Here is a 15,106-nt window from a genome sequence, read left to right as displayed (position 1 = left end):
AGCAAACCGACACTCATATAATGAAGAACTATTTTTCTTCTGATAAATTAGAGTGTTCATTCCATCCTATAATGATCACTGTAATCTTAAAAAAGCACCATTAACATAATAGACATGTGTTCGGCACCATCATAGTCACATAGTCATAGTCACGGTGTTTCTCTTATACCATGGTGCAAAAAATATATATATTTTTCCTTATTGAAGGTGTATTTAAAACATGTTATTTTTTTTCTGATTTAACAAAAAGCATAATTACATTCAGTTTTAATAACGTATCAATATATATGCAATGCAGGTGTGTTAAGGAATTAAAACACAAATTGTACATCATTATAACCAGCTCGAGAGGTACAGAGAGTTGTTGGTCTTAAAGCAAGTTTATCAAACAGTAATCTCCTTATATTGCTGAAAAACTACAACTTCCAAAATGCATTGCAAGCCTATGACTGGTAAAGAATTCAGGTAGTGGCAGTCTTAGACCATTTTGGAGGAGGTGGTGAGGTACGGTTTGGCAGCCTTGGCTAATCAGCTTGTTTCTGCATTTTGTGACCTCTATCTTTTCAAGTCATATCAGTCTAATAATTCAATTAAAATTATAAAAATGAAATGCCAAAAATATCCACAGAATGCTCGGAATATATAAACTGCTCAGAAAATAAACTTCTTGTCAGTTGTTCTACATTCAGTTTACTGTCAAGTATTGTAAAATAAATAGCCGTTTAGAGTTTCAAGGCCTTTTCAGTAGCCGAGCCACCGCGTTCATGGCTTCAGACAATCCTTCTCCAGTGTATGCACTGCAATGGAGAATCTCAAATGCTCTGTCATCATAGTTTTCCAGCTTTAAAAATTGTGTCAGTTCATTCGCAGACAAAGCTCCAGGTAGGTCATGCTTGTTGGCCAAAATTAAGAACGGAACCCCTAACATGTTCTCATTGTTTAAAACAGTCACAAGTTCCGCTGCAGCATCTGGTAGTCTGGGTACATCAGTGCTGTCAACCACAAATATCAAGGCATCCGTGTCTTCTAGATACTCCTTCCAATTCGACCTGAGTTTATCTTGACCACCAACATCCCAAATAGTTACAGAAACATTTTTAGCCATTTCTAGGGACTCCACATTGAATCCAACAGTCGGAAAGGTCTCCATAGTTTGATTCATTTTAAGTTTATATAGAATTGTTGATTTTCCAGAAAAGTCCAGTCCCATCATCACAACCCGAGCTTGCTTTTTATGCAAAGGTTTAGAATTTTGACCTCCCATGGTGAAACCTTTAAAGAGACAAAAATGCATTAGTACAATCAATCTAATCATTTGAGTGTACGCAAAACACAGTGTATGCCTATTTTATTTGAATGGGTGGTAGGTACATGCCTACCAGATGTAGAGTTTTAGACATGCATGTGCAAAATTAAATATAGACAATGAGATTTATTCAGTAATACCAAAGGGAAATTGACTGACAAGTTTATTCATAAAAATGTGAAATATAATCTATAATGGAATTAAAAATAAATCTCACATTTTAGGCCACAATAGCAAAACTGCATAGTTGACTTGCAAAACTTTTCTAATTCTGCTAATGCATCGAGTAAAGAAGTCTTCATTTGGAAGCTTGTACAGCGAGTCAGTACACTGAGGATGCTAAATTAATTGCCTGCTAGAACACAGCTGCCTCCTGTGTGAGATTAGACATTAGATCAAGTTTTCACTTAAAGGGATTCTATAGTGCCAGGGACATGGGACATGGGACATTGCACCCACACCACTTCAATGAGCTGAAGTGGCCTAGGTGCCTACAGTGTCCCTTTAAGAATTCTTCAAGGGTTGCAGTCTTGTCAAAGAACCATATTTGTGAACCTGTTTCAGAACAATGTGAGCATATTATTTTTTAATGTGTAAAAGATCTAGTATTTAATAATTTAATAGTATATACATATTTGTTTTAATATAAATATATATATTTAGCATATGCGTTTTTAGCTTCTAAATATGTTCATTGTGTCCAGTCTACCATGCTTCTGTCAATGCACAGGATTGGGTATTGCCCCATGAATAAGGAAGTTGGTGCAAGACAAAAAAAGAAGAGGACCAATTTAGCTGCAGAACTTGCAGAAGTGGTGGGCTTTTAGAGACTTATGAGATAATTTTTAAAAGCAAAAAAAAGCATTGTTTTTATTTTAACTGCCTTCAAATGCATTGAAATATCTACATATTTTTAAGCTATATCTTACGTTTAAACAAGTAAAAAAAATATGTGTGTGTAAAATACAGGCAACTTATTGAGTTTCAAGTGTCATTGCTTGAGAGAGACTGCAGTTTAAAATACACAGGTGCCATTTTGGATGTAATAATGAGAGGCATTCTATTGGTTTCCATGGTGATTAGTCCATATTTACCTCGTTGCCCAATAATATCACCTGTTTTTGCCTTGATAAATCTCACAAAGTGTGACTGGCATTAGGTAAACCAAACGTGTGCATTTTCTGTTTACTGACCATGATTTAAACTCGGGTGCTTTCTGAAGACTGATCAATAAGTCAGAACATTCTTTTCTATCTCTACATATTTTTTTTTTTTTTTTTGTCCAATTTAAAAGGAAATTGTATTGCTTTTCCAGGCACTATTGCTCCCCCTCCCTTTTACACCTCCCCCTCAAACTTCCCTCTGTTGTGCAGAAGGGGTTAAAAACTCCTTCTGTTGGGGGCGGGGCCTGGACTGCCGAGCTGAATGGTTGCCAGTGAGACCCGTTCCTGCAACTCAAGACCAGATAAGCCTTAAAAACATGAATCCTGACATAAAACCGACTGGCAACGGTGGCCCTTAGCGGGCAGAGGGCTTTGGATCCAGGGTGAGGCTGGCTCAAAGAGCTTCAGTCCCCTGGAGGAAGATTCCTCACTGACATTAACGAGGCCTACTCTGGCGGTGAGCGAGGCGAACGGCCGCTGCCCCGCAATCCTGCTAATCAGCGCTCAGCCATGTGTCAGACCCGCGGGGAACCGGCCCGGTACCTCCCCCCCCTTTGGGCCGGGGTGGTGATCCCGGTCCCCACTCTCAGGACCTGACCACCATAAAGAAATTCAGGCGCAGCAGTAGGGCCGCCAAGACCCGTAATCCAGGCACTAAAATCAAGATGGCGGAGCCACGTGTGATGGCGCAGAGACCAGAGCCTCTACAGGCTACTCACCCACATCGGCAGAAACCAGAGCGGACTGTTAACAACAACGGCACAGACTTTGCATAGCATAAGAATGTCTAGCATCAGTTAGGTGACCAAAAGTCACCTGACGGACCAGAAGTCCCTTTGGTAGACAGCCACTAGAGGTGGAGTTAACCCACCAAGCTAATTATTGCAGTTTCTTGAAAACTGCAATAATTAGCTTTGCAGGGTTAAGGGATTTGGGACCGTGCACATAGACCACTTTAATGAGCTAAAGTGGTTTGGGTGCCTATAGTGTCCCTTTAAGCAACTGCTTTCTTTGCACAGGACTTGTCGAGTACTTAAAGGCAGAACAGACAATTTCATACTTCACTCATTTTACTATTCACTATACAGAGAATGGTCAAACTGCAAAGGTATAGTCAAAGTAGTCAAGTAGATCGTTCTCACTCAGTATTTTTTATAACAATTGCATTTTTATTAATGATTTAGTGAATAAACCTCTATAGTTGTATCTCACACTAGTTGGCTTATTTGCGAACACAGAATTTTGCTAAGATTGATTTGAACACGGAATTGCCAAATTTAGGCTAATATAGTAACTATAGCGGAGCAACTGCTTCAGCCTGCAAGTTATTAATTATTTTTATTTCTCCCTTTATCACTTTATAAATTAGCAGAACATCATTCAGGGTTAATCTGACAAGTACTAGAAGGATGTGTAGTTTTTTTTTTTTGTTTTTTTAAAGGGTTAGAGTCCAATGGTCAGCTCACTGCCATACCTTTGTATACAGAATAGGAGGATAGCTATTTGCTTTATCGGGTTGGAATGCAGCCAACAGTAATCCAGTTTTATTGATACATTTTTATTTTTCATAATTAACGCAGGAAAAAACAACAACCAATTTTATAGATATTTTTAATGTCCTCCTTTGAAGTCTTTATAATTGCCGTGATACTGTGTTTAATCAGATGAAAATGGAAATTTTATTTACCAGTCTTTTACTTTATTTGTACACTTAAACTTTGCTGCTTGTTACGGGTAAGTACAATATGTTCCCCATGTCTGTCAGTACACCTGTCAGCTACCCATACAACTTAGAGTCATGCACTCCCCCATAAAGAGGCAGCGGTGTATGACTTAGGTTGCACCTGCCTGTGGGGTGAAAAGTCCAAGTGTCTGCTGGAAGAGGCCTGTAAACAACCAAGTAAGTACCTCACCAGCCAGTACCAGCCGGGTGCAGACTGAAAAGTATTCCTTCCATGAGACCATTCAGAGCATTGCCATGGGTTACCACAGCAATGTTCCTAAATTATCACAGTTCTGGAGCTTGTGAGAGGTATGTGGTCAGCCTGCACACAGAGGAGGCGCAGAGTAGAGTCTGTTACTGTACCACTATGGATCAAAATGTCCTCTCCTACCCAATGTAAGAAGAATCGGGGGGTGGGGGGAGTTTCTTTTTTTTTTTTATAATAATTGTCTGTTAGGCACACACCTTAAATGCCTAACTCACCCTGACAAAAGAACCCATTTTCCACACCACACATTCACGCACACACCAAAGCAAATATATACATACACGCATACACTACATACCACATACTACATCTATTGCGCAAAACACTTCCACTATATACAGTGCATCCCATATACACACGCGTAAAACTCTAATGCCCACACTGTATCCCTTATGCACACTGCATCTCTTGGACACATCCCATACACACTAAAGTCTCTAAACACACATATACTCTACACCCGCTTTACAGCACCTACACACACTACACCCTGTAGACACACACACACACACAACTCAACTACATAGTCTATATTAACATTACAGTCCCTACGCACACGTACACACTGTATCTATACAGCATATCACAGCTCTTAGCCACACATCTCCATGTAACAGGACTCTAGGCACGGGATGTCCTGGCAGAGCATTGAACTAACATGCTCAATTTGGGAAGGTCATGCTTATCTTTGGCGATGACACAACACACACCCCTCTGTTATTTATGTCTGTCTATCTCTCTATTTCTAACTGTTTGTCACATAATGCCTCTGTATTCTAAATTGAACTGGTCAGATAGGGCCATAAAGTGTGATTATAGACACAAAAGTTATGTTTAAAGGTTTGTGCTATTTTAAATTCGAAACAAGGTCTATTTTCTTTGGAACCCTTATGGTATTTATTTATAAAATATTTTACCAGGAAGGTAAATTACATACATTGAGATTTCTCTCGTTTTCAAGTACCGTATATACTCGAGTATAAGCCGACCCGAATATAAGCCGAGGCCCCTAATTTTACCCCAAAAAACTGGAAAAACTTATTGACTCGAGTATAAGACTAGGGTGGGAAATGCAGCAGCTACTGGTAAATTTCTAAATAAAATTAGATCCTAAAAAAATTATATTAATTGAATATTTATTTACAGTGTGTGTATATAATGAATGCAGTGTGTGTGTATGAATGCAGTGCAGCGTGTGTATGAGTGCAGCGTGTGTATGAATGCAGTGTGTGTGTGTGTGTATGAGTGCAGTGTGTGTATGAGTGCAGTGTGTGTGTGTGTATGAATGCAGTGCGTGTATGAGTGCAGTGTGTGTGTATGAGTGCAGTGTGTGTGTATGAATGCAGTGTGTGTGTATGAATGCAGTGTGTATGAGTGCAGTGTGTGTGTTGCAGAGCCTTAGTGGGGGGTGGGCAATTTTATTATTTTTTTTATTATTATTTTAATAATTATTTTTTATTATTTTTTTTTATTTAATTTAATTATTATTTTTTATTTTATTATTTTTTATATATTTTTTTTCGTCCCCCCTCCCTGCTTGATACATGGCAGGGAGGGGGGCTCTCACTCCCTGGTGGTCCAGTGGCATTGGTAGTTCAGTGGGGGGGAAGGGGGCTGGCTGAGCTGTTACTTACCTCTCCTGCAGCTCCTGTAGCTCCCTTCTCCTCCGCGCCGGTCCGGTCAGCTCCACTGTCAGCTCACACTGTAAGTCTCGCGAGAGCCGCACTATGACCCCGCGGCTCTCGCGAGACTTACACTGGGAGCTGACAGAGGTGCTGAACGGACCGGCGCGGAGGAGAAGGGAGCTGACAGGAGCTGCAGGAGAGGTAAGCGCTGGCTGCCAGCCCCCAGTCTGTATTATGGCAATGTAAATTGCCATAATACAGACACTGACTCGAGTATAAGCCGAGTTGGGGTTTTTCAGCACAAAAAATGGCTTATACTCGAGTATATACGGTATGTCCTGGGTCCACAAAACATTGCATAGATACAATAGGGTACAATAAAATACAAAAACAATATTAGTACACAATATATACAAAATGTAACATAGAACAGATAAGAAATATAAATTCAACCATGACAGGTGTATTCTGTTTTGAGATATGTAGAGAGGGACCTCTTAACGGATTTTAGGCCTGGGGGAAGATTGAAAGTGTGCGGGAAAGTGTACTACAACTACAACACTCCACATTATCTGAAGCTGATAATCAAATATACAGTAAAATAAATAATATCCTGGCCACATGCTGCACCAAAGCGGCATGGCATCCTTGCTACTGTTACTTTTTTTGGTAACATTGGCAAGAACATCCACCCACAGATGTCAATGTATTAATCTTAACTGAGATCCTACGAGAAACGCGAAGACAAGATAATTGGTTTTCAGTGCTCACATGGATGGGTAGCATTATTTATGTACAACCTGACAGTATGCGGAACTCATAGCTGTCCAGGAAAATATCTTGTAGATGGCAGCTTCAAAATCAATGTAATGATGTATCTATCCATAGGGTTTTAACTACTTAACCTTAATTTAAATAAATATGTACCATTATCCTGCAGGTATTGTAGTAAATATTATAGAGCAACTTTTCTTTTCTAAATCTTGTTCTATAACAGGCGTGAGTGAAACGTGTATAGAACACAACGGGTTAAATCCAGTGCACGCTATCTGCCTAGCACATGTTAACATGGACATTGCACACCATATGCCTATTGGACATGTTAATGAGTTAAGAGGGTTATAAATGTGGGCACAGGTGGTAATTGACTATTTATCAGATAACATTTCAAGGCAATGTGTAGTGGGATGGGCGGTGAGAAGGGTTGGGCCCTTGGCTATGTAAGAGGTTCACGCTACAAAAAATGGAAAGAGGCACTCACAAGTGAAAACTGCAAACAGTCAAACCAATTTATAGGCAGGGTTATTTACTAAAATGATAAAAGTAAGAATGCAAAGTGCATTTAAAATATAAGGTTAAAATAGCCAAACATGAAACATTCTCCAAGTCAGAACTGCTTCAAGTTCAGATACTTTGGCTTTAAAATTGGTTTTCATGTTGAATTCCCAAAAATTCTCACTTTAATGCATAATCCTTGTTCCTATTATTAACATAAATAAATGACCATCACCTTTCATCATTTATAGAAAGAAGCATAAACCGGAAACATGGTAACTTAGAATTATATATAAAAGGGAAATGTGAGTAAAATTCACCCCTATTTTATATATATATACATATATATATATATATATATATATATATATATATATATATATATATATATATATTACTACAGAATAAGGCAAAAATACAATAACAAATTAAAAACTAAATGTTTCATTCAAAGTTCCGAGGAGACGGATCTGTGGGCAATAAGGAATGTCTCATTCTGTCCTGCGGGGTCTGATCTTTTTCGATAAACTCTTGGTAAGCAGGATTTATGGAATGAGTAGTATGTGACTCCAAAGGAGCAGTTACACTTATCACACAGGATGATTGGAACTGCTCTATAAATTGATCAGTTTATACACAGCTATCATCACTTCATAGACAGTTGTAAACCGGCCTATGTGCATCCATAGGCAGTCCATGCACAGGCAAGTTCAAACTCCCATTCCACCATGCCTGATTGACAGCTCTGAAGGGCTGGGTTAAAGCTGTAGCAAACTCTTTTACAAATCACTACAGCTACTTTCATATCTAAGAGTAGGCAAGGAGTCTCTATGTAAAATGTTATGATGCTGAGACTCATCTCTATAAACTATCAGGGCTACTCCTCATAAGTAAAATTTTGTAATAAGGATTCTCTATACTCCACCACTTTTGTAATCTTGCAAAGTTGTGATGATGATGCTTAGAATTACCATTTTATTATTTAAATTGGTAAAGGAATAATGTCATTCTTTAGATTAATGTACTTGCCAACAGCCCTGCATTTGGCGTAGCAGTCATCATTTTAAGTCTCTTTTTCTCTGTCCCAAATTTTATCTCTGGTGTCCTACTTCTGGAGTTAAAGAAACACTATAGGGTCAGGAACACAAACATGTATTCCTGAACCTATAGTGTTAACACCACCATCTAGCCCCCATGGGCCCCTCATGCCTCCATAAATATAGTAAAAAATCTTACTGTATTCAAGCCAGAAGCTGTAGATCTGCATGCTGTTTGCCTTAAAAAAAAACCAGTCTGCTGACATCATCAGAAGTGGTAGCCTGATCCAATCACAGTGCTTCCCCATAGGATTGGCTGAGACTGACAAAGGGGCAGAGCCAGCATGATTCAAACACAGCCCTGGCCAATCAGCATCTCCTCATAGTGATGAATTGAATCAATGCATCTCTATGAGGAAAGTTCAGTGTCTGCATGCAGAGGGAGGAGACACAGTGCTGCCCTGTGCTCTGCTGACAGCAGATCTGAGCACTGGCGGATCCGGAGTCTTATCTCGGGAGGGGCACTCATAGATTATTTAAATAAACAATCCAGACACAATAACCACTACAGCTCTCTGTAGTGGTTTTGGTGCCAGGAGTGCCGTGGTGCCCTCCCAGAGTAAATAGGCAAACTGTTTAAGAACAGTTTGACAATTTACCTGGGATCTGCCAGGATTGGGGCTGTAGTAGGAGTTGGGGCCTCTAGTAATGTGTGTGTGTGTGTGTGTGTGTATGTATGTGTGATGCAGGGTGGGTATGGGAGACAGTGTGTGAGGGGTGCAGAGTGTGTTTGTGTACGGGAGGCAGTGCATGTGGGACAGTGTGTGTATGGGGGAGCAGTTGGAGCACTGTGTGTAGGAGGCAGTGTGTGTTTATGTGAGGGGTGTAGTGTGTGCATGGGAGTGCAGTGCGTATATGTGGTGTGCTGTGGGAGCAATGTGTGTGTATGGGCCCAGTGTGTGTATGAGGGTGTAGTGGGGGCAGTGTGTGTATGGGAGTGCAGTGTTTGTGTGGGGGAGCACTTTGTGTACGGGGGTGTAGTGTGTGTGGGGGGGGGGGAGAAGTTTGTGGGGGTGCAGTGTTTGTATGGGGGAGCACTGTGTGTATGGGGGTGCAGTGTGTGTGTGTGGGAGAAGTGTGTGGGGGTGCACTGTGTGTATGGGGAGCACTGTGTGTATGGGGGTGCAGTGTGTGTGTGGGAGAAATGTGTGGGGGTGCAATGTTTGTATGGGGAGCAGTGTGTGTGGGGTGCAGTGTGTATGGAGGAGAAGTGTGTGTGTGGGGTGCAGTGTGTGTGGAGGAGAAGTGTGTGTGTGGGGTGCAGTGTGTGGGGGGTGCAGTGTGTGTGTGGGGTGCAGTGTTTGTGTGTGGGGTGCAGTGTGTATGGAGGAGAAGTGTGTGTGGGGGGTGCAGTGTGTGTGGAGGATAAGTCTGTGTGTATGGGGGGCTGTGGGGGAAGTGTGTGTGAAGTGTGCCCCGTTGCCCCCCCCCCCCCCCCCCCTCAGGATCCACCACTGGATCTGAGTGGATTGAGGAGTTTTATGCCTCAATCAACTCGGAAGTCCCTCTGGTGGCATTCTGAGTGACTGTGACTGGAGGTGTTCCTAGCTTTCAATGTAAACACTGTATTTTCTCAGAATACAGTGTTTACATGAGAAAGGCTGCAGGGAGCTATAGTTCTCACCTGAACAACCTCATTAAGCTGAAGTTGCTCAGAGAAAAGTTGTGATTAAACCAGAAGCCAAGTTTCCAAACTGGCTGCAATAACCAAGCGACCTCCCAGCCCCTCCTACAAGCTTTTGATCACATGTGCGCTAGATTATGGGCAAGATTGCACCAGTAGGCTCTCTGACCCAGACTATTAGCTCCAAGCAGCTTCACAAAATCACAGCATCCAGGGCTTTCTTTCCTCGCTGCCACTTACCTGGACCAAGGGCCTAGCGAAGAAGGTACTGCATGCATAGCTCACACTCCTAGAGGGTTTCTGGTGGTCTACAGTTCAGATAAGCTGCAGTTTCCTACCGCACCTCTATTTTGGGTGCCAAGGGTCACTGGACAAGTGAGCACCCAATGCAGGCTTATGTTCAGACCTGGGGTTGGTGGCAGACTTTATTCCTCAAAAGTTTAGGTTTCATATGGATCCCTAGCAATCCCTCTGCTATTGTCTTTCCCATTCTCGGCATAGCCTGATTACATGACATCTGGTTTACTTTGGCCATATTTGTACACATATTTGTTCTTTATGCTCTCCTTATGCCGACAATTATTTGTGACATAAGCAGCATAGTTTAAGCTTGGCTAGATTTACATATTGCTCACCTAGTGCCTAGTTATCCAGCTCGAGCCTGTTTATGTGTGTTATTCCTCTTTACTTTTTTATTATTTAAAATGTGCAACCTATTATCTTGTGTGAATTATAACGGAGAATTTATCTTATATTTGACGATACGCCGTCGTGTACCACCATGTCTATCTCATTGTATGTATCAATGTATCACCGCAAAATTTTAATTAAAAACAAAAAAACTAAAAAATTCAACAATTCCCTGTAATATGCAAGGCAAGCATGTTATTAAATGCATTCTTGGTTTGCAAGACTATTTTCTGAAATTTAGCATCACTCTCCCTTCGCCAGTCTTGAAAGGCTTTTGGTGATTAAACACCATTCTATGCCATTCCATTGGGGAATGGGAGTTGGAGAATATTTCCATTAATTTTTTTCTCTTAAACTCGCAATTCCATTGTCAGTTCTCCACAATTCTTAGCTTAGTGCAGGGGTAGGCAACCTTCGTCACTCCAGATGTTGTGGACTACATCCCCCACAATGCTCTTACACCCATAATGCTGGCAAAGCATCATGGGAGGTGTAGTCCAAAACATCTGCAGTGCCGAAGGTTGCCTATGCCTGGATTAGTGAATAAACCCCAGTAGTGATTATTTCAGCGTAAAGAAGACTCTAATGCGTCTGCTAAGTAGCTGAAGTACTGATAGATCATAGTACTCTTTAGACATAGTTGTACCATTTTATAGAAAATCATCTGTATCACCATCACCACCTACGGCGAAAATGCCATCACTTAGCTCCAGTTAATAGAACTCCTTCTCAGTATTTCTTTATATAAAATAAAACCAGCCAGAGTGTGATTTTCTCCCTACCTACCTTTATTAAATGAGCAGTTCTTCACTGTTAGAAGTGAGTATCTCCCAAGTCCACGTCTCTATCATCCTCGCTGCTAAAGAGCTAGCCACAAGACTGCATTTCACCCGAAAGCAGAAGTGCTCTGCCTACTACACAATAAAACAGTGTGATCCAGCTCCGGAAGTCCTATTTATTTCTTCTCCAATTAGATCATCCCAAAGACTGAGCTATTTGCATACTGTGTCAGTGCAATGGATTCTCAAGACTCATGTGTCAGACTTCTCCAAACAGGTTTTTCAAAAGAAGAAACAATAGCACGGAAAGTTAAACAGAATCCAGGCTATAGGTGACACTAATGTCGCTGATAAATGCTTCAGTTACACTAACTAAGTACTTAAGCAGTTATGGCCAAAAGGAGTTACAATCATCAGCTCAAGCATAGTTATTCATAGTTATTATAACCACTATATAATCATAGTTATTATAATCACTATATAATCATAGTTATAATCAGGGAATTGCAATTCTAAGTTGCAGTGCTAAAATTAGAAAATAGTTGTTTTAATTGAACTTTTTTTTGGGTGATATTAAGATTAGTGATTCATTTTGGCAAGCTTGTGTCCAGCAGATCTACGTCTGAGCTCTGCATTTGGGTTCGTCTGCAAAACTATGTACTGTGGATAGGTGAGAATATTTTGTATAAAGGGACTCTATAGGCACCCAGACCACTCTATCTCATTGAAGTGGTCTGGGAGCAGTGTCCCTTTTCTCTTACCCCTGTAATGTAAAACATTGCAGTTTTAGAAGAACTATTGAAGTGTTAAGACTGCCTCTAATGGCCGTTTACCAGAAAACCACTAGAGGTGCTTCCTGCATTTGTATTGAGTTTAACTCTGTGAAATGACCCTGGATGTCCTTACACTTTGCATGAGGATGTCTGGCGACTTCAAAAACCCTGCAGGAAAGCATGATTCAATGCTTTCCTATGGGGAAGCCCAAGTGCACACATGTAGCTTGCTGCGCATGTGAGTTAGGTTCCTGGATTGCCGTGAGATTGTGGGAGGAATAGCCCGACCGAGCGCCGAGAGATCTTTATGCTGGAATCAGGTAAGTGAAAAAAAGGGATCTCAACCCTTTCTTGACTGTGCAAGGGGGGCTGGGAAGAAGGATACTATAGTGTTAGGAATAGAGGTTTTTTTTTTTTTTTTTAACTATAGTGTTCCTTTAATGTGAAAAGATTACTGTAATGTGGTGGCTGTTTGAGGCCTGAATTGCAAAATCTGGACATTGTTGAATAGCATTAACAATGTCCGGATTTAGCAGTCCAAATGGCCCCGTATGCAGCCGAATGGTTTTGCCCTATTCGGTATGATATTCAGACTTTAGTGAATAACAGCACTAGAAAAGACATAGCAGTGCACTGCTTTATGTAATCTAAACCCTTCTGGAAACCAATACACATTGCGAAGCACGAGCATAGCATGCATGAAACAGCTTATATGTCTAAGAAAACTTCTGCATTCTGTAATAGCTGACAAGAGAAATGTCCTCATAAACGGAACTGACATAGACAAGGCATGTTGAGAAAGAATCACGGACCACAGATTTCATGGACCACAGATTTCAGGTCCCATTATGTCTTATGTGGCCCTGGGGCATTAGTGACCTTTCTTGATAGAGATGATATGTTGTCAAACAGGACCCCAAGATAGCATACCTCTGACATGGGATTTGAGTAACTTTGTTAATAAAACGGAGCATTAACTGAATAATACCATAAACCTTTTTTCCAATCCTTCTTTAACAACCTCCATTTTCACTGTTTTGAAAGTGATTCTGTTCTGGACCTTCCACATGGGAATTTCTGCTAAACAAACATACAAATGGCAGGTCAACTGAAAAGAATATGTAAATGTGAGTCTTACGTGCATTCGGGATTCTGGCAAAACAGAGCCCTTGATGAAGCTCCATTAGGTCTTCACATAGACAATGATTTATCGAGGTGATGACCCTAAGTTTTGAGGCACACCACGAAGAAGACCAAATTCTGTGTAAAACTACCAGATCCTTCATAAAAAATTAGATCTATTGCTATGCAAGGATTCCTTCTACCCATGCTATCTATTACACAGTAATATTAAATGATCAGCGTTGTTAAATACAGGTGACAGATCCAGTTGAATAATTGGTTAACATACCGTACTTTGGAAGCAGGGCCGGATTAACATAGGGGCTGATGGAGCTGCAGCTTCAGGCCCATGCCCATGGAATTGTCCCATTGTTAAAAATAAATTATATATATATATATTTTTTTTACTATGCTTCACATGTTTTTGCTTAAGTATGGAAACTAATTAGAGATGTAGGGGAACAAAACTTGTGTGGACTGGCTGGCAATTAAAGTAGTTAGGGTAAAGCTGACTTTACGCACTATGCAAATGCTCTTGCTGCTTCAGTCTCTCTAACACTGTAACATGTCCCCTTTCTTCTACACTCAATAAATACACCTTTCCTCTGTCCCAGACTGTATACACTTCCGTGGCCCACCCTTTAACCCCACCCACCGACATCCTGCTTTACCGGATGCTGTTAGGGGCTATGGATTTACTTGAAATGTAAAAGTGAGAGATTAGCAGATGGTATGTGTTTTCTTAAAGCTTTATCTTGTGAGTTTCCCTCCAGCACTACCTCCAGATACATAACACTTGGGAGGTATGACTTTTAGGGATTTCTGTTTATAAGATTCTCTTAATCTGGCCCTGTTTGGAAGACGTGTACATACATTCTTTCTAGGGACTCTTCAACACCTCTCTCTTTTAGGAGAGCATTGACATTGTTGTTTCTGAATCTCTTAACAAAAGGCCACAGACCACACGCTTACCACAAACAAACAGCACTTGGACCCGAGAGTGGACCGAGACCCTGATGGCCCCCCCTACCCTCAGACCAATACACAAGGACACAACAACTATTTTTCAATGTGACTGATCACGACAGATTACCGAATTAAGCAGCACACAGCTCGTTTATTGGAAATGATAATTCTCCAGCGAAACATATAAATAAGAAACGTACCAATAATGTACTACGAAACCTTATCTCTGTACTGAAAAGTAATGTAATAACTATGATACATACATATTGATTCCCCCACCCCCTACTTACATTCTGTATCCCAATTAGCACTAAAAAAAACTCTGCCAAAAAACACACACAATCACCCACATTAACATGTTTTTTAAAATGTATTTAAACACCCCCCCAGCCTCCTTACCTTTGAGAATGCTGGGGGGGGGGGTGTCTCTTCCTCTCTGGTGGTCCAGTAGCTGCTGGGCGAGCGGCACTGGCTGGCGGGCGAGCGGCACTGGCGGGCTTCTGGCGAGGGAGCACTTCCTCTGAGCTGTCTGCTCAGCTCCCTCGCGCGCCTCAGAGTGAGGCTGGGAGCCGGAATATGATGTCATATTCCGGCTCCCAGCCTCACTCTGCGGCGCGCGAGGGAGCTGAGCAGACAGCTCAGAGGAAGTGCTCCCTCGCCAGCCGCCCACCAGCTCCGCCCACCAGCTCCGCCCA

The 15,106-nt window shown here is 41.2% G+C and overlaps 1 protein-coding gene across 1 annotated transcript; it reads right to left on the bottom strand.

The window, feature by feature from the left end:
• Window positions 1-250: 250 nt before the first annotated feature.
• On the bottom strand, window positions 251-11,685 carry ARL11 (ADP ribosylation factor like GTPase 11). The gene is made up of 2 exons (XM_063428696.1): window positions 11,558-11,685; window positions 251-1,272 (listed from the first exon to the last, which is right to left on the bottom strand). Exon 2 carries the CDS (start codon window positions 1,262-1,264, stop codon window positions 731-733), a length of 534 nt encoding a protein of 177 aa, XP_063284766.1. The 5' UTR covers window positions 1,265-1,272; window positions 11,558-11,685; the 3' UTR covers window positions 251-730.
• Window positions 11,686-15,106: the final 3,421 nt, after the last annotated feature.

This window comes from Pelobates fuscus, chromosome 1 (assembly GCF_036172605.1).
Source record: "Pelobates fuscus isolate aPelFus1 chromosome 1, aPelFus1.pri, whole genome shotgun sequence".
NCBI lineage: Eukaryota > Metazoa > Chordata > Amphibia > Anura > Pelobatidae > Pelobates > Pelobates fuscus.
This window is presented reverse-complemented; position numbering and strand designations above follow the sequence as displayed.

What these genes read in the sequence shown, in the direction of transcription:
- ARL11 (XM_063428696.1), bottom strand. Translation starts at nt 1,264, where the DNA reads ATGGGAGGTCAAAATTCTAAACCTTTGCATAAAAAGCAAGCTCGGGTT.